The 19,772-nt window shown below is 39.3% G+C and overlaps 2 protein-coding genes across 2 annotated transcripts in view; both read left to right on the top strand.

The window, feature by feature from the left end:
* The window catches only part of CSK (C-terminal Src kinase), a 30,546-nt gene extending 21,972 nt beyond the window's left edge, over positions 1-8,574 (top strand). Inside the window, exons 5-13 of the mRNA XM_053463418.1 lie at positions 1,993-2,212; positions 2,701-2,794; positions 3,071-3,136; positions 4,485-4,584; positions 4,660-4,750; positions 5,538-5,611; positions 6,380-6,575; positions 7,135-7,221; positions 7,958-8,574. Of these exons, the coding sequence (XP_053319393.1) occupies positions 1,993-2,212; positions 2,701-2,794; positions 3,071-3,136; positions 4,485-4,584; positions 4,660-4,750; positions 5,538-5,611; positions 6,380-6,575; positions 7,135-7,221; positions 7,958-8,146 (1,117 nt within the window). The 3' untranslated portion in view covers positions 8,147-8,574. The remainder of the gene's footprint in view (positions 1-1,992; positions 2,213-2,700; positions 2,795-3,070; positions 3,137-4,484; positions 4,585-4,659; positions 4,751-5,537; positions 5,612-6,379; positions 6,576-7,134; positions 7,222-7,957) is intronic.
* Positions 8,575-13,524: 4,950 nt separating this feature from the next.
* LMAN1L (lectin, mannose binding 1 like) overlaps positions 13,525-19,772 on the top strand; it is a 31,266-nt gene continuing 25,018 nt past the window's right edge. Inside the window, exons 1-4 of the mRNA XM_053462595.1 lie at positions 13,525-13,702; positions 15,558-15,712; positions 16,239-16,346; positions 17,132-17,193. Of these exons, the coding sequence (XP_053318570.1) occupies positions 13,543-13,702; positions 15,558-15,712; positions 16,239-16,346; positions 17,132-17,193 (485 nt within the window). The 5' untranslated portion in view covers positions 13,525-13,542. The remainder of the gene's footprint in view (positions 13,703-15,557; positions 15,713-16,238; positions 16,347-17,131; positions 17,194-19,772) is intronic.

Raw genomic sequence — 19,772 nt, 5'->3', positions numbered from 1 at the left:
AATAAAACCAAAATATTTTTCTCAATCATAGCTTTTATTAAAAAAAAATAGTTTACATGAATTAACATTTACTGGTAAAACTTTTTTCCTATAGGGTCGTCTTATATTCAGGCTTTTTCTTTTTTTCCTAAATTAATATTCAGATTTGGGGGGTCGTCTTATAATCGAGCAAATACGGTAAATAAAGGATAATAGTATGTCAGAATAAAAATACATGGTACAAATATACTGCCTTTGTTGATATATCCCAATCATTTTTGGAATGTAGAATATCTACTTGCTGAAAACTCAGGGTTGCCCTACTAGCACAAAATGTGTTTATTGCAGACCTTTAGAAAATGGTCTGTGTCTTTCCTGCTTAATGACTAAAACTTTATAGAGGGTCAAAAGCTTTTCAGGTAAGATTTGTGGCATTTCTAGCAGTTGCCATGTGTAAAATAACCAGTATTTCGATCGTCTATCGGTGGTTCCTAACATTTTTGGTGTCGCACCTCCCTTGTGAAAAATCTTATGACTCACGCCTCTTGTGGGTGTGAGACGTACCCCACAGGTTAAGAACCCTACGTTTAAATCATAACTCTGCCTCGGTTTCTCTTGATCCACCCAAACAAAATTCCATGATTTCTTTTTATCGCACCAAAGTTTGTCACTATTTTTATAACCTTTAAGTTATGTGTATAACCCCCAGTGAATACAATGGATTATCTTGCTGTTGTCCCTCACTGATATTGTATCTTGGATACCCTTACTGTGGTATTACTCGTATTAGCAGGGCATGTGGTGCTTCAAATGTAAATTATGTTGCAGTGTATTCAATGTCATATCAAAGAAGCAGCCATCCCCTGTAAGAAAAATACATTTTAAGATTATTTTCCTCTGATTTGAATTACCATATATTGCTTGATTATAAGATCACCCCCCAAAAAAAAATTGAATATTAAGTTAGGAAAAAAGCTTGATTATAAGACCACCCTATAGGAAAAAAGTTTAGTAAATATTAATTCATGTAAACTATTTTTTCATATTTAATAAATGAGAGGAGGAGCGAGGTCCCCTGCAGCGCTGCGGGGGATCTGGATCTTACTCTTATAGTCAGAACTCTATTTGTGGTCAGATTCCAAGCATTTGCTCTGAAAAAAACGTGTTTTATTCAAGCAAATACAGTATACTGTACTTAGATACTGCTATTTTTATAAGGACCTTCTTCAGCAAATGTATAAATGTATGCACATTTATAAGCTCTAATAGGAGCTGCAATTCTTTAAAGAATACATGCAGTAATTGGGAATTGTGCCAAAGGTTGTCCGTCACTAATGTTAGAGGATTTCTGTAGCAATAGGTAAGTGAAGTCTTTAGTTGAAGTTTAGTTGATTACCTGTTTATTGAGCCAACGCAGAAAAAGATGTAAAATTAAGTAAGCTTTCTGTACATCAGAGGGCTCTTCTTTAGACGGAATCAATAAGAGCCCTCTGAGATGTTTGCCAAAGCTGAAGTGTATCTGAGATGCACTCGGGTCTCACATAATCGTATCTAACTTGGTTTTATTAAGTGAGGAACCTCTAGTCATCCTTACGAAGTGGAAAGTTTGTTTGCTTGAATAGGATACACCTGCACATGGATACGACTATAAATTCATGGTTAGCACAAGAAGTTTCTATATTGATTCATCAACGCGGATAGAAATATATTCTTTTACCAATGTGCTCTGTGATGGTGAGCGGGCCAATCCTTGGTTCTAAATTAGATGACATGCAAATTGTAATGGTTTCCTTTCCTTCCTTATTTCATATAGTACTTTTATTATTCGTGACCGTTCTATTTTGAATAGCACATTAAGTAAGTTCGTCATAAACAACCTTTTGTAAACTACGTCAATGCTTGTTTACTCAATGGTTTGGTAAAAGGGACAATATGTAATGCAAACAGTGAATCTTTGTGGCTAAAACTATTTTCTTTTTTTCCCCCAATTTTCTGCCATCATCATTCTTGTAGATGGTTTCATGGGAAGATAACCAGGGAGCAGGCTGAGCGGCTCTTGTACCCCCCAGAGACAGGCTTGTTCCTTGTGCGGGAAAGTACCAACTATCCTGGAGACTATACGCTCTGTGTGAGCTGCGAGGGCAAAGTGGAACATTACCGCATCATCTACTCCTCCGGAAAGCTGACCATCGATGAAGAGGCATACTTTGATAACCTAATGCAGTTGGTGGAGGTAATGTTCAACCAAATATTTAATGTCGGGTGTATTCATATGTTGCGTGTCTCAGCCTTTTCTTTTGACTAATGAACCTTAATGACTTGGTTCTGGACACAATTCATTAGAAGACCAGCAAAATAATACCAAAGGCCATCAATTGAACATTGACAGCAGCATGAGACTTCTTATTTTGCATTCTCCGAAATGTACTTTTTCTCTAACTTACAAAACTTCTATGCTGCGCTGCTAACCCCCTATACTTTGTTGCTTCGAGCACCATGGCTTGTCTAACAGGTGTTGATGGCTTTTAGTACAAAGGGACATTTTAGAACAGTCATGAAGCAGTTCATTTGGATAGATTGACAAATTCACTTATTAGACCGCATGTGTCGGGTGCCTAATAATGTCTTCACTAAAAGTCGTCCAGGTGCACAGATTATATGTAGAAGAAAAAGTAATATAGAGTTAAATGAAATAAATATGTACTATCCCGTCTGTTTCAGCACTACACTAACGATGCCGATGGACTATGTACTAGGCTGATGAAGCCGAAGCTGATGGAGGGGACCGTGGCTGCTCAAGATGAGTTCTCTCGGAGTAGGTTTCAGCTTTTTTTTTTTAGCTGATTGTGATTAGTGTGGCCGTTTCCTTTAAATACTTTGTATACGTTGGTCTGTTGCATCTATGGGATCCAGTTTCTGCATTCAATGGAGTGTTAACATTTGTATTACCAATTCCAATTTTTTTTTTCCTGTTCACTTTTCTCATTTCACTGGCCTGCTTCTCTTGTGTAGTACCCCTATGACTTATTCCGTCTATAGCTCTCTGTTTTTTACTACCGTACACAATTCCTTATCTGCTTCACTGTTTCAGGTGGATGGGCCCTGAAGATGAAAGACCTGAAACTTCTGCAGATTATAGGAAAAGGCGAATTTGGAGGTAATATGTCCGCAAAATACAAACTTAAACATACATTATGTGATAAACCCTATTAGCTGAGGACCATAAGTGTCACTTTTAGGGATCATGAACATGGTCTTCAAGGGCAATAAGACTCGGAAACACCAATATGCGGCAGTGCACAAAATCGGACAACCCAAAACAAAATCATAAAAAGTAATCCTAACACCTAATTGGGGCATTCTCAGGGTTTTAATTAGACGGGGTTAACGCGCGGTACGCACTACGCAGCAGCTTTGGAGCCAGGATTTTAAAGGTCCATATGAGCAACTCTATTGGTTGCCGGATGGGGCGGCCTCCCCTGCCATTAACCAATGAAGTGCACCTGCACTTCATTGGTTGATGGCAGACGAGCCCCCTGCTGGCGACGAATAGTCGCGCATACAGACTTTTGAAATCCTGGTGCCGAAACTTGGCCTGGAGAGACCAGCTAGCATGGATTTTCCACTGGAAGGGGAATGGAGCATTGGCCCACCCTGCTCTCCACCGCAAGAACGTATATATATGAATTATGTAATACCTGTGCCAAACAAATCTTCTCCATGGGGCTTACAGTGTTACAATTAGAAAATGTCCTTTAGCTGCACACCTGGAGGCTGCCATTGTAGACAGTTACATTATGTTTTAGGTGACCTGTTTTCTTTACTCATGGCAATGCTAAGGAAGACCGTTCCTCCATAGACTTTCATTAGACCCAGACTTTTGTCTGGGTGGTTAAGACGGAGCTGTTCTGTTTCCCGCAAGCATCATGATGAGCATCATGTTGCATTACTACACTACCTTTGTATTTTAAGGGATACTTTTTTAATAGTAGTATAAAATATAAGGAAACGATACTTCACTGGAATAAGCATTGCACTTGTTATAAATGAGTGTGGCATTGAGTTTGGAATGTAAGCGGACGATCAGGACTGCCTACATTAGTGACCTCCAGATCTACAGATAAACTCAGTTTGTTGCAACAATGAGAAACAAAACATGTCTCTCTTGAATACAGTAATGTAGTGTAGGACTGAACACTGAATGAAGAAAAAAAAAGTCAAACGTTTAGTTTTTCAGCGACTGCGCATTAAAAGGTACAGTACAAATCAAATGCACTCTATAATGACTTGTAAACGCTGGGGTTATGTATAAATTGGCACAATGTCGTCTTGCCGCATACTTTTAAATATGGTTTCCAGGCTTTATACATATTTCTGCTGCGGATATGGTACTGTCCTCCCATTGTATAGTGTGATTATTGTTTCCCCACATGTTGAGTGCAATGGAAGCGCAGTGTCTGTGTATGAGACCCTAATATCCATTGTCCATTGTTCTGTTATTGCAGATGTCATGCTTGGTGAGCATGGAGGAACGAAGGTTGCCGTAAAATGCATCAAGAATGACGCAACAGCGCAGGCATTTGTAGCGGAGGCACTGGTTATGACGTGAGTGAAAGGGGTTCATAAACGGGTTTATTTTTTTTATAGGCCAGAAGGAACAACTGTTATTTTATGTTTCAGGCAACTACAGCATAAGAATCTGGTTCGGTTGTTGGGTGTAATTGTTGAAGACAAGAGCAGCTTGTTCATCGTCACAGAATTTATGGCGAAGGTAACATTAACGATCCCCTCTGTGCTACACCTAGGGATTTTAGCCTGTTGAGATTCATTAAGCTAGGGCACATGAGGCCAGAATGTATTCTCCTTAATTCTGGTTGTTACTGTGAGATAAAAACACTCCAACCTAAGTGTAAACCCTAGTGGCTTTCTCCCATGAGAAGGGCAGACCTGGCCTCTATAATGAAACTGTGTATATATACCGTATTGGCTCGAATATATGCTGTCCTCCTCCCACCGAACCCATATCTCGGGGGGGGACGGGACAGTGGCAGCATATCTGGGGGGGGACAGTGGCAGCATATCTCGGGGGGGGGCAGAGTGGCAGCATGTTTTTTTTGGTGCTTTTTTAAAGAAAAAAACTTTTTCTTTAAAAAAGCACCAAACTTTTAGGGTGCGGCCTATATACGGGGGCGGCCTATATCCGAGCCAATACGGTATGTATATATGTGTGTGTGTGTGTGTGTGTGTGTGTGTGTGTGTGTGTGTGTGTGTATATTATTTAGTACCGATAATGATCTGCATTGCAAGCTTAGAAAGTATTTTTCATTTTGCAAGTAAAAATCCTTATGAAAAGTATTACCTAGTACTAAGTTCCACAACAAACATACCATGTTTTCAGACTGTATAGATGTTTACCTGTCATATGTCACTAAACGGGGATCTCAACGTTTTTTATCACTGATCCTTGACCTTACATTTAAGATTTATTTTTCGATGCAATATTTAGTTAAATATGGTGGGAATTCCAGCTCAAAATATTTTTTTTATGCTTCTTCCAGGGCAGTTTAGTGGATTATTTGCGATCTCGAGGAAGATCAGTGCTGGGGGGTGAATGTCTACTCAAATTCTCTCTGTAAGTACTGTAAAACCTACTTGGTGTAGGACGTTCTAATTGATTAAAACTCGATGTACTAAAACTCTTACAGTAGCGCACTCTGCTGGCCAGATTAGTAATTGTGCCGTAGTGCCAAAACAGGGAGAAGAGAACACAGGACAAATTATTATTATTATTGCATCCATAGCCAGAACATTTTGACTTCAGTTAGTAAGATACATAGATTTTGGAGTTCTGTTTGTTACTCAAAAATACAAAAAAGTGAAGCGCAATATTCTAATTGACTATAAATATTACACCTTCTGGTGAGGCGGTGCCGCAAAGACACAGGAACAAACTCCCCAAAATGTTCCAAATTAAATACAATCAAAACCACACAAAAATATGTACATGGATCCAGCAAAAGTTCCCACACGCAGTATCCAAAAGGCTTATATATAAAAGAAAGGAAGAGGGTATCTTTGTGCATATTATTTTGGAAGGGTATCTTTGGGCATATTATTTTGGAAGGGTATCTTTGTGCATATTGTTTTTGTGTTGCACATAGCAGTTGCATAATTATAGAAATAAATAAACCCTGCCAGATTTATTCTGCCAACACCTGCCCTGCATTGAGTCAGTCGCCCATTTAAATCTGTCTGATTTGGGCATTTGCCACTATATGTTCACTTTTTGAAAACAATACCTAAAAGCAGCAACCCGTCTCCAGCCCTTCAGTATTAAATTGTATTACGTTTTTGTGACGTTGCTTTTATTTTATGTGTTTATTTACTATTCTTTGTACAGGGATGTGTCAGAAGGTATGGAATATTTGGAAGCCAATAACTTTGTTCACAGAGATCTAGCTGCACGCAACGTATTGGTTTCTGATGATAATGTAGCCAAGGTTAGCGATTTTGGCCTCACCAAGGAGGCGTCTGCCATACAAGACACTAGCAAGCTGCCGGTGAAATGGACAGCCCCTGAGGCCTTGCGAGAGAAGGTAAGCATGTTCTTCACAAATAATACAACTTGTACATTAAGAATCATTTTACAATGGCAGACTACATTTCAGTTGCGGATTGTGAATCCGTAATTGATATTGACATGAACAGGAATCCTAAAATCCACTGCAATACAATTTATATATTCATTGGCTAGGAAACACTTTCTAATCGATGTTCTCTCATCCTTTTACCATTTTATATATAACCACATGAACAAACTTACTGACCAGATAAAAAAGAAGCAACCCAGTCAGGACTAGGTCCCCTTATTCATACGTATTGGGTTTAACAGAGACCTTGCATAGCGTGTCTTCATGTTAGATACAGGGTTCTTCCTGCCTCCATGTTGTTCCCTGGGGAAACCACGTGGTATAGGTGAACCTGAAATGTATAGTCACTGCCCTAATCCAGATACCCAGTAGACTAAAAGTTGGATGATACGGGTGGAATTATAGAGGAAGTGTTTGCTGAAGGTAAGTATTGTCTGTTTTACCAGGAAGCCATACTTCTTGTATCTTTGCTTCTCCTTAGTTATACATGCTCTTTTCATTGCAGAATTTTTCCACAAAGTCTGACGTGTGGAGTTTTGGGATCCTGCTCTGGGAAATCTACTCCTTTGGGCGAGTGCCTTATCCACGCATTGTAAGTGTTTGGTGGCTATCTTATCTAGTTGGCTACCTTCTAGAATCTGGATCTTGGCAGAGAGCATACTATTTGAAAATGGCCATTGTATTATGGGTATAGCAATAGAAAAGTAGGTTCTTGGGAAATCATACCTGTTGATTATGAAAATATATTTACCATTTTATACATTTTAGTGTTTTGGGGCCTCTGATAGCATTCCATATAATAAGTTATACTGATAAGTTATACTAGTGTTGCCAAAACCTATATAATTTTAGCGACCTATACGTTTAAATAGTAAGCAGCACCCAAGTGGTCCAGTCAACACACTGAAATATATGCAGTGCTTTGCTAATGCTTTATACCGCTGGCTGCCAAAACCTTTATGACAACTGGCATTGCATAAATGGTGTTGGTGTCCATTGTAGGGTGTGTGTGTGTGTGTGTGTGTGTGTTTTGTTTTTATATCATCCTTCCTCACAAGTAGTGCTATTGGTTGTAAGGTCCTTTGAGTAATAATTGTGTGGTCACACCAGGGCTTCTTCCATCAGTAAATGCAAACCCCTTGAATGTCTTGAACAGTTCATTATCTTTTCAATTAAGATTGGTAGCGAAATATAAATATATATTATACTATATGTTAGTGTAGTTGGTTGCAGCATGCTGCTTTGAGATAAACCATCATTTTTTTTCTTAAAATATGTGTAAGGTTACTCTTTTGCTGGTCTTTTAACCCTGCTTAATTTCATCCCAGGCCCTTAAAGACGTGGTGCCCAAGGTAGAAAAGGGATACAAGATGGATGCCCCAGACGGTTGTTCTCCAGTTGTGTATGATTTGATGAAACAGTGCTGGCACCTGGACCCAAACCAGAGACCATCCTTCAGAAAGCTACGTGAGCAGCTAGAGCATATCAAAGGAGTTGTTTCAGTGAAGCAGATATAAGGCTAAAAGAAGTCTGCTTTCACTGTGGAGCAAGAAGAGAGACTTAGCCATATCAAGAATGTGGAAACAGACACCAACAGGGCAAATGTGTGTACAGTATACATACTGGGCACCCTGGAAACCCCCTGCCTTCTACTACCTGCCACCCTCGTGCCCAGAAAGACTGAACTATCCTGCTAGTCTGTAGAAGGATGCCGACGAGTCCTTAAATGGTTTTGCTGCCAAATTTTTATGTTTCTCCTCTTTTTTGCCACCTCTTGTACGTTGTACAAAAAACGGTTAACATTAGGCATGGAGGCGATATTGATACGTTGAAAAGAGAAGGTGGTCTCTGGGCTGCCTTTGCGACTATAGGTGGCCTAACAAGAAAGCCTTTGTTCTTGTGTTGTCATTAATACAGAAAAAGAAAGCATGTTACAGAGCAGGCACTTCTGTATCTTGTCTGCCTTATTTAATAGGTTTCATATAAACTGACACACCAGGCTGGCTGTGAACGGAGATGCCTGTTAAAAACTAGGGGAAATGGTACAGTACCTATTGAGTTCTTATGCTTTTAATCTCTTGATTGTTGTCTATTTCCTGTATTTGCAAACAATGCTGTTTGCCTCCAACAGCGAGGAGTATTCCATGGTTTCGATGGATTTGCTCAAGTTCAGAATGTACCTGCTATGTTAATTACAGACACTCTGTTATACTCCTTTAAACCCAATGCAGTCTCCATATGTAAGAAAAAAAAAACTGAGGACACTGACATTTCAATACAAGCTGCATTAATAATCCCCACTGTACATTTCAGAGGAACCTTGTGCTGCCGTTTTGGTAAGCATGCTATACCCGCCACTAGTTTAGAGTTCAGGTAACCTATTCACTGGCCGAGTAGGCGGCAACACATTTCACTGCACAATACAGCTGGTCTATACCTTGGTTCGTTGTGTGTGTGTTTATACAGACTTGTGTAGCTTGGATATCGCTTTTGTATGTTTTAATTTTCCTTGTCTCCTCTTATTAGGACCATGAGACTTTTGGGGTTATGTATAAAAAAAGGTGGACTCTTATAAAGTCATCTAATCACAGTAGCAAGAAATTAAGTTTTCCAACTGATTGGGCAGATCGTTGTTTACTATGGTGAAAAGACGACTTTTTAAACTTTGCGCCGGTATCTCTTTTTATACATAACCCTCGTTGTGTTCCATAACCGTGTTTGGCGACCCCCGATAACTTACTGCCCTCATGCACCCCTTAATTTGGTGTTCTCCACCAACGTACACACATGGGTCGCTTATAAATAATCTGTTTTTAAGAAGCTGTCGTTGACCCTTTCCAAAACATGTTTCTCCAAGATTTTAAACGCTGGATTGTGTTCATTTCAACACTTCCTGCTACATAAATCGACATGAAGGTTTTTCTTTAAAGATTGAGAAGTGCAGGTGATTGGGGGCTGTATTAGATAATTATTGGTATAGAGGGAAGCAAGCAACTCGTGCTAAATGTTTACATTTCAGACAGGGTGAATGCACCCCCATGTCTCGCACAACATAGATATTCATAATCTGGAAACCTGTTTTCAAGGTGATGCAATGAGTGCCACCGAGTACTGTTAATGCATACATACATCAATAGTTAATGGGCATGGAGCATGATGAGCATAAAGGTTCATTTTACACTCAATTTTCACTCATGTTTTTAGTTTTGTTTTTCGGCAGGATTGCTGGTATTAGACCCATCATCAAAATTTGCTCAGGGAATTGGTTAAACCCAAAAGCTGTGATAGGCCTCTATAGGGTATGGTTTTTATAGCAGACATCTCACCCCCTTAGTCCTCTTACGACTCATATTGCACTTCTCTTGTATTTTAGGCCACATTTTCCAGAACATCTCAGTGTGGAATTATTAACAGTTCTTTGTTTGAAATTGACTATTACTTTGTTGAAACCGAATCCTTGGAGGGAACACACCTGAGCCACATTAGAACATACCTCCAAAGTTCGTTGTTTAACTCGAAAAGATATCCCTTTTTTAAATGTGGGAGAGGAATGGCAGTTCAGGGTCAGGTGTTTTTTGTGTACTCTGTATGCCGTTCAGTATTATTCAGGCATGGTGGGGAAGCGTTTGGCGGAAAGAGTGCATCCTGTAGGCAAGGCCTCTTTACTCAAGAGCCTCCAAACTTCCGTCTCATTTGTGCGCTTGTGTTTTGGTTACAATGTTTTTCAGTTTATTCACTTTTTTTTTTTTTTTGAGTGGGGGGGTGGTGTAGGAAGGGTTTTGTCATATATATTTTTTTTATATTTTGTTATAAGTCACAAAGATAATCTGTTTGCCTTTTCTGTTGCAAAGGCCTTTTACTGAAGTACGAATCTTATTTTTATTATATACAAAGACAGAAGAGTTGGGTAGGGCAAGGAGATACAATCACTCGGAAAAGGAGGAAACGCTTGGCTTTAATCGTGTGGCAATTGTGTGCATGCCGTCTTGTGTCTTCATTTCCAAAGGCCTTTCCTTTCTTCATTCCTGTCCAGTGCTTTAAACACATGTATATGCTGCATTTGGTGGGATTTAAAGTGTAATAAACCATTCCATTTGGGTGACCCTGTTCCATTGTGTGGACCATTTTTGGTAGCTGGTATAGTTGACGTCACACTCTTTATTTGCCTTTTTCCTACACCTACATTTTGGGGTTGATTCTGTAACATCAGAGGGAAATAAGCTTCAGTAGTGGGCTTTAGATCATTATGGCAGCCAGTGCCCGTTTTTTTGTGTCAAGTATTTCAAAATATACCTTCACCTTTTGTCTTCAGCCCAAGGAAGATGACATACAAGATTTACATTGCAATAAAGGAGAAAAAATAACAATTTGATATTACACACTGTTCTATGGCCCTTGGTACTTTGTAAATAATATGTCAAAACCTACTACTTCGCTGAATACCATGACTTTCCATTTGCATCAGACATTGGGTCATAACTGAGGATATATATTTAATTTATCAATTCCCTTAGACAATACTGTGATTAAATGCAAATCTCTTAACACTTGGACACAAAGTCTGGAGTCTATCACAGGTATTTCATTCGTCAACACACATTATGTTGTATAATACTGTGCAATGGCAACTGATCCGCCGACTTGGATGACTATCTCCACTAGTCCACTACTCGTTGCAAATGAGAAATATAAACTGTGGTTTCACCGAAGACTTGGTCATACCTGCTGTGTATCATGTAAAGTAAATTCTGTTTTGTTGGTCTTGGAACAAAAAAGCCTTAGTTATTCCAGGTTATCATTAGTCCTAATTCTCACACATAATACGACATGTTTTCTACTTAAGTGCTTAAAATGTACCTATACCATTCCTGTATAACTGTGCATTGTTGCTATAATGCGGCCACTTAACATGGTTTAAATAGGACCGAAGCTGTGTGATGATAGCTTTAAGGAGGAATTACATAGTCATAAACGATCAGTATAGCAATACATGCACAGTCTGCGAAAACACCGCAGATAGAATCCAGGACACTGGCCAAAGCCTCACAATGGAATCTGAATTGAGGGTTCGTCCTACATTTGTATGAAATACCACGGTGGTATTTCGTTGGTGGGGAGACACAATGCCAAATCCAGAGAGCATAAATTATAAAACCAATATAACAAATCATAGAAGGTTTCCAGTGCTGGATTTTGGTTAATTTTATCATTTCAGGAAATAAAAATCCCTTCACATCCAAAGGAGGTATTTTATTTTGTACCAACACTGAGGTCTAACACCTATGGACCCTTAATTTCAGGCTCATTTACCGATGTTTGTTGTTTTGTTATCTTCCAAATTATCTTGCTATTTTCTTGCAATTCATAGAATTTTATGTTCCCCAAAGTTCAGTTCAGCCAGTTGGTACTCAACTGAGGGGTAGTGTCTGTGCGGTTGCTATGGAGCAAGAAAGGAATAAATTTAGCATATTCATATTAGGATATTAGATTTGTGCTTTCTGATTTAAAAAAAAAAGTTACTTTAGCCTGGTTCTTGGTAATTTCATTTAACAAACACACCTGGTGAAAAAGCAAATACCCAAATAACATTAGCAGTAACATGATTTCTCCGCAAAAAGAAGTATACATAGGTCTCAGCACAGGGACTTTCCTCATGTAAAAGAATGTGCGTTTTCACTATGGAAGTAACCGCTCTATCACGTTCTGTCCCAGGGGTGTTTATTATTTTTAAATTGCACTTTTTAATGCTGCTTATAAGGCCAAAAAAAAATCTGTGTCTTAAAACTGTACAGCATCTGTTTAGAAAACATGGTTAAGGTCTACTGTATACATGTTCAAACATTAATAATGTGGTGATCACAAGTTACTGTTATGCTATGTGTGGAAATTTGAAATACACTCTGACCGAAAGTATGTGGACACCTGGCCATCACACCTATCTAAACTTGTTGGACAGTCTATTCCAAAACCATGTGCATTAATATGGAGGTGGCACGCCCGCCACCCCCTCTTCTGGAAACAAGATTTTGGAATGTGTCTGGGGGTATTTGTGCCCATACAGCCACAAGAGCATTTGTGAGGTTGGATGAAAACACTTGGCTGTAACATTCATATTATTTTTCACTGAAACTCAGAGGCCTTACTCAAACCCTGAAAAACAGCCCAAACCATTATCCCACCTCTACCAAAATTTACAGTAGACACTACACATTTCAGTAGGTAGCATTCTCTTTTCATCTGTCAAACCCAGACTTCCAGATAGTGAAGCGTGATTGATCACTCCAGAAAACACGGTTCCTCTGCTTCAGAGTCTGGTGGCGGTGTGCTGTACGCTACTCCAACCGACACTTGACATTGTGCATAGTGATCGTCAGATTGTGTGCGGCTGCTCGGCTGTGGAAACCCATTTTATGAAGCTCCTGACGCAAAGTGCTTGCGATGATGTTGCTTCCAGAGGCAGTTTGGAACTCTGTAGTGAGTAATGCTACAGGACAGGTGATTTGTTTTACATGTTTCAGCACTTATCAGTCCTGCTTTGTCAGTATGTGTAGTCTACCACTTTGTGGCAAAGTTGTGTTACTCCTCTTAATGCTTATACACCCAAGCAGAACAATTAGCGGCAATGTATTTGGTATCACTAAATGTGTGCATTTAAATCCTTGCATTTTCACTTTTAACATAATCTTTGCAGAAACTGAGTTGTGAAAAGTTGCCCTGTTCTCCATGTTGAACTACGCATGTAACTATCTGCAAGTTCTTGGGAATATCCAGCTGTTCTATAGTTGCCCTTTGTGTTCCATCCAATCAGCAGGTGCCTGGTCTGCTCCTTTTTATCTCCTCCTCGTGGTATCTTTAGGTTCCCTTGTTTTAACCTGTTTTCACCTCAGGAGCAGGTCTCACCACCAACTCATAGATGTCTTTCCCCAGCTGTGTCTTGTTTCTTGGGCTTCTTCCCTATTTAATCTATGCCCAGGATGAGCCTGCTCACAGCAGGTTTGAGTACAAGTACAGTTTCAAGGGACCTCACGTCACCATGCCTGATGGATCGGTGCCCTTCTGGGACATGTATGGAGGTAACCCCCCATTTCGTTTTCACTAATTGATATATATATATATATATATATACACACACACGTATTGTGTGCCCTGCTTTGCATTTATGTTTAATAAGTTGTTTAAATTTTAAGTTGGGTGTTAAGCAAACACTGTATGTGTGTCCATTGCTAAAAAGGTTGTGTTATATTTGTTAACTATCCAAAGAGAGATAATATCTGTCTCAACTCTTTATTAGAACCCTGTTTAAAGCTTTCATTTTTGGGGACCCCTTTTTAGAACAGACACGGGACATGGCTGTACCCGTTGAAGTGGGCTTTTACCTGAGCACCTGCTTCTCCTGGCAGCTGTTGGGCATATTAAATAAGGCAATAACTGATGAACGTTTTTGCATTTGTGCCAATAAATTATGGTTTAATAACCACCCAGTGATATAAAAAAAATATTATGTAAACATTTATGTAATTTAATACAAATTTTGCACCATAGGCTCTGGAAATACATATAATTCACTTGAACAATGATGGTGATGGATGTAATGTTATAATGGTATTATCTTGCAGTAAATGCCCACACTGTATCACCCAAATGAAACCCAGTTATTTTCAGAGCCCATGATTTCTGAGTTTTTTTGTTTTTGTTACTTAAACTTGGATGGTATTTAAAGGTTGTTAACATTAGAGCATGTGTTCAGCACAAGTGTTTTTTTTTATTGTATATAGCAACACTGTTTATTTGGGATCATTTGTAGGGAAATGCATCCCATTGCTCATCACAGCATTTGTATTATTGGTTTGCAGACTTAGAAGTGGTTAATAGATAAGGACACATTTCCATCTGCCAAGCATCCCACAATTTCTGTGCAAACAGGAGCAGCTGAATTTCAAATCTGTAGAGAGAGAGAGAGGTTCAAACACGCTGGACACATTTCTGAGAATCTGGAATTTAGCAGGAGGCCAACTAATAACTGAGTTCCAAATGCAATATATATTTGGTAAAAGATGATAGGATTTGCTGGCCATGTGTTGTGGGGGGTGTCGGATGAAAACTGGCCATGTTTGTAACACCTCCTGTTGGTTTTCCGATAAGGAATATCTGTTATTTTGCCGTGTGTTCCAGGTAAACAGTTCAACTAATATCTGGTAGTGATGAGGAATCAGCATTTTCATGATTCAAATTCTAGAAATGGAATTTTCTCTGTACTACTTATTTAAATAAACTTTTATAGACTTATGGACAAAGTCAGTGTCCAATGGTATTCTACAGAGTCTAATGGGGAAAAAGATGCCGCTTTATTTTTAAGAGAGCATGGATTTTATCTGAAGTTGATGCCCTTTCTTGGGCCCGTATAGAAACAGATGTAAAGTTACATATGCTCTCGGGGCTCTTCTTACAATTTGTATTCTTCTTTTTTTGTAACAGCTCTACTGAATCTGCTGGCGGATCATACCTAAAATGTCATGTAAATGTACCCTAATTAAAAAAAATTAGATTCCGTAGATTTCCCCTTAACAAAAGTCAACGTTACCATGCTAAATGCATAAATTAGAATTTTTTGGAATGTCATCTATTTTAAATGTGCATTTATAGGGAGCCTTCCTGCATGAGGACGTTGTACCTTAATAGTGCATAATAAAGCTTACAAACACACACATAGTGTCTCGTCCACCAGAAATGCTGGTTTCAGGGTATATTCATATTCATATCAGCATGTGTGGTATCATTCTTTTATAAACATGGAATAATGGGCTAAGAAACAGACATGACAAACCTCCGTGTTCCCTTCTAAAATGTTGCCAACTAAAATAAGATACCGTTGTGCATAAGTTATGGTTTTCTTCTGCACATAAATTTGGGCAACCTTTATTTCCACAGATGCCCTACCTGGGCCAGATGAAGTTCGCCTAGTCCCCTCAATGAAAAACCATGCAGGATCAATGTGGACTACACGTAATGCTTCATTCCCTCACTGGGAAGTTGATGTGTCCCTGAGGATCATGGGACATGGGCGAATGGGCTCTGATGGACTGGTGAGAAGTGGGATCCTGGGTCAGTCTGTTAAAGAGCATAACATTTCTAAAGGCGGAGGCAAGTTTATATGGGCTCATTCTATTATTTTTGTGGGAGTCACACTTATGAAACAGTGGGCACAATTTTTTAAGCATCTTCGTTCAATTAGATCTTCAGATTGCCTTAGCAATGGCTTTTAGTTCTAGCACATCTTATTGGGTCAATGAGAACATTATTTGGCCACCCTCTTAATAAAGATTTAAAAATCTACATTGCTAATCTTTGCAAGTGGACAGATACACTGAACAAGGAAATTGGTAATTTTGGGAAAATAATTGGAATGGCTGGTCCCTGATTTTCTTTTTTGCCAAAAGTTTGGCCCATAATTTACATACAGAATTCCCTCATAAACTAAGGAAACCATTAGACCAAGGCTTCTAAATCACCAAGACGTAGTCAGCATGTGAAACTTTAGAGAGAGAGAGAGTCATTTTTTCGCCCCATTGGCAACTGTGCATGCATGTAATAATTGTGTGTCTTCGCTAGGCCATTTGGTACACGAAAGAGCCTGGACGCACAGGGACAGTATATGGCTCCGCGGATAAATGGGACGGCGTGGCAATTATATTTGACACCTTTGATAATGATGTTATGGTAAGATTGGTACCAAATACGTTGCTTTCCTGTCCTACCAGTACTTTTTCCTAACGTTGTGTAATCTGCTTGTACATAAGTGTTCGATTAACAATTACTTTGAGTTCTCTAACAAATTGAGATAAACATCATACACAAATATAAGATGAATATTTAAGTCTTTACCAAACTGTCTAATAATACAATATAATGTAATCAATCGCTCGTGAGATGCATTTGAAGCTCTGTGAGCAAAAGACTTTGGATCTACATTACAGTGGAGCATTAACAAGCAACTGTTGTCAGAACAATGAGGTACACGTGTTGTTTCTAAAAAGGGACTCTTTGGAAAGTTGAAAGGGCCTTTTTATCACCATAGCAACCAATAGACCAACCTCTTGCACCATAAGTGCCCTTCATGCATATTCATCATAATACATAATCCATCTTTCATCAGGATTTGTGATGCGGTATTCTATGGGTTTACTGGTGCTTCCAAGGCTATTGAAAATGAAAGTAGTCTTCTACTGGCACGTCTATAAGTTGGGAGTTTCAGGGAACGCAGATGTTATAGATAACGGTTGTGTTATTAATGTTGTGTATCACTGTCTGTACCGTAACAACCCTTTAGTGCAGGCAGGGTGCTGTAAGGGCTGGTCTTAGTGTTTTTAGGACGCTAGGAAAACCACGTCTTCAGCACCCCCTCTCTGCAAGCACGTGTTTGAGAAAATAAATTGGGCACATTAGTTTGATGAACGGCACATATCCACTGGTAGTGATCATAACAAACATTTCCTTTCTTGCAGGGGAATAATCCGACAATACTAATTGTGGGGAACAATGGAAAACTGAATTATGACCATTCACAGTATGTATTACCTATTTGTGGGAATCATCATTTTGAATGTATGATGCAGACCACCAAACCCTCCAAATATGCAATTTCACTAGTTTTCTTTCTCTGATTGCATAGTTGCATGAGCGGAAAAACTCATAATTTGTATCTCCTTAATTCTGAATTTAACAATATCTCACATGGATAGGTTTGGCCTGTTATGGGACTCTTCATGGCCCAGCATTCCGAGAGGCCCTGCAGCAATTGCTTGAGCTCACAATGGATTGGGACAGAGAACAAATACATTTGTCTATGGAAGGTGTCTGTGCATCTGATTGGTTAAAAAAACAATCACATGCACACAGGTACTCTGGATGGCCTGCAGCTGGTCTGCCTGGCATCCGGGCAGCCAGCATTAGTGGTACATTCAACGGATTGCTGCGCTGAAGGCGCTCAACACCAAGGACGTACTTTTCTGTGTCTGGCCTAGATTCTACAAGTTTGTGCAGAAGTTTACAATCCACATTATTCCAGCACTTCTTTAGAGCATCCCAGAGATGTCAGTGTGGCACCTTTTTCCTTTTCAAATGTTCCCAAAGATGTTCAATGGAGTCGAGGTCCATTTTGGAGCAACAGGGATGAGCCTGGGGTTCTTTTTGTCTTGGTGCAAGATTCTTTTTGGTACACCCATAGGTGGCCATGGCCGTATATTTATATAATTTATTGATTTATATAGTGCAATCATATTAAGCACACACCACAATGTGAAATAAACACTTCAGGATGGATGAATATTGATATGAAAACATTTAAAGTAAAATTTACTTGAAGGGAACTGTGCTCAATCTCAACATTACCTGCAACCCTCTCTTCTCATGATTGCCATCATGCATCTCCCTGCCCTTGCACTTGGTCATGTGACTACGTGATCTTAAATGCTGCGTTCGATCATAAAACGTGATCTGGTCTACATGTAAGTCACAAGTATAGACAAACACAATATGCTTAAACTAATAAGACACACAATGATAATCCTGTGTGTTTTTATTGAACATACCCATTAAACATTCACAATGCTGATGGAAAAAAGTAAAAGTAAGGAATCTCCTTTGGCTGCAATTACCTCAAACAAATGGACAATGCTCAGAAGGGATTTTAGACCTTATTTCCTTACAGAACTTCTTAAGATCAGCCATACTCTTAGAATGTCTGGTGTGAAAGGCTCTTGAGGTCATTCCACAACACCTCTAATGGATGTGCTACTTAGCTTCAGCTGGGAAACAGCCATCCTGACATTATCCCGTATGATACATTGATAAACTTGGGAATTCATTGTCCCCTCAATGATGTCCAGGACCAGAGGCAGCAAAGCAGCCCCAAATCATGTTGTTCCCTCCACCGTATTTCACTATGGAGATGAGGGTACAACATACGTAGTGCTACGTGTTATTCCTGAACAATTCAACCTTACTTTCATCAGTCCATAAAACATTTTCCCAGTAGTGATGCGTAGTGTCAAGGTGCAATTTGGCAAACTTCAGGTGCGCAGCAATGTTTTCTTGGAGCGTAGTGGCTCCATGTCTGTTCAATGTCTTGCATATGGTAGACTTATGAACAGAGATAGGGCGCCCACCTTTAGGGAGAATAGCCACAGTACTAAATGATCTCTCTCACAATTTAACTGTGGACTGATTGATATGTGAACTCGAAATTACTTTGTGACCCTTTCCAGCTTTATGCAAATCAACAATTGATTGTAGGTCTTCTGAGATATCAACTTGTGAATTTTCTCTAGCCATGTACAGTAATGGCCGGTTACATTAAAGATAGGTGATAAAATTGCAAGAAGGGTGTACAGATCTCCCTACTCCTTGACACTGGACTACTTGGAGCAATGCCACTTTTCTTTTGAAATGTAATACTCAGTCACGGCATCACTGTATTTGCACCACTGGGACTATAATATAGCAGACAAATGAAATGTTCCTTGAATAGATGCACTGCTCTCATGAGCAGGAACTAAGATCAACAACAACTGCTGTGCTTTTTAGATAGGCTATGCAGACAAGATGCGCCAATTGGTTCCTATCTGTCATTCAATTTATATATCTCTGCTTTTATGCTTCCTATTATGTCCCTAGAGAGAAGCACATGCCATATGGCTTCTCCCTCCTTTCTCCCTAACACTCCTACTCACAATATCCCCACGCACATATGTGCAGAACTCACTCTACCACTCCCCCTATCTCCTGCTATCAAGGCATAGATAGAATCTGTCTTCTTAACCCTAATCCTCTAGTAGCTTGGTGGGGTTTCATCTGAAATGATTTAGTGAAAAATGCTACAAGCAGATACATATTTATTTGCAGATTCTACTGACTGTCATCTGCTTTATTCCAAACAAACTTCTCCCTGGGGAAGCTTGGTCATATGGAATACACTCAGTAGATTTGAGATTCCCTTGGCTGGAAAATGTATCTTCATCATCTCCTGTAATATTATCAAATGAAAATAAAAAAATAAAAATTAGAATGCCTATGCTAGGATTTTTAAAAAATCTACTTTTGTCAGGAATACGGCCTGCCATCACTTTTAATATTAGAAAATCTATA

The sequence above is a fragment of the Spea bombifrons genome, chromosome 4, assembly GCF_027358695.1.
Source record: "Spea bombifrons isolate aSpeBom1 chromosome 4, aSpeBom1.2.pri, whole genome shotgun sequence".
Taxonomy (NCBI): Eukaryota; Metazoa; Chordata; class Amphibia; order Anura; family Pelobatidae; genus Spea; species Spea bombifrons.
Note: the sequence above shows the minus strand (reverse complement) of the source record. Positions and strands in the feature narration are given on the sequence as shown.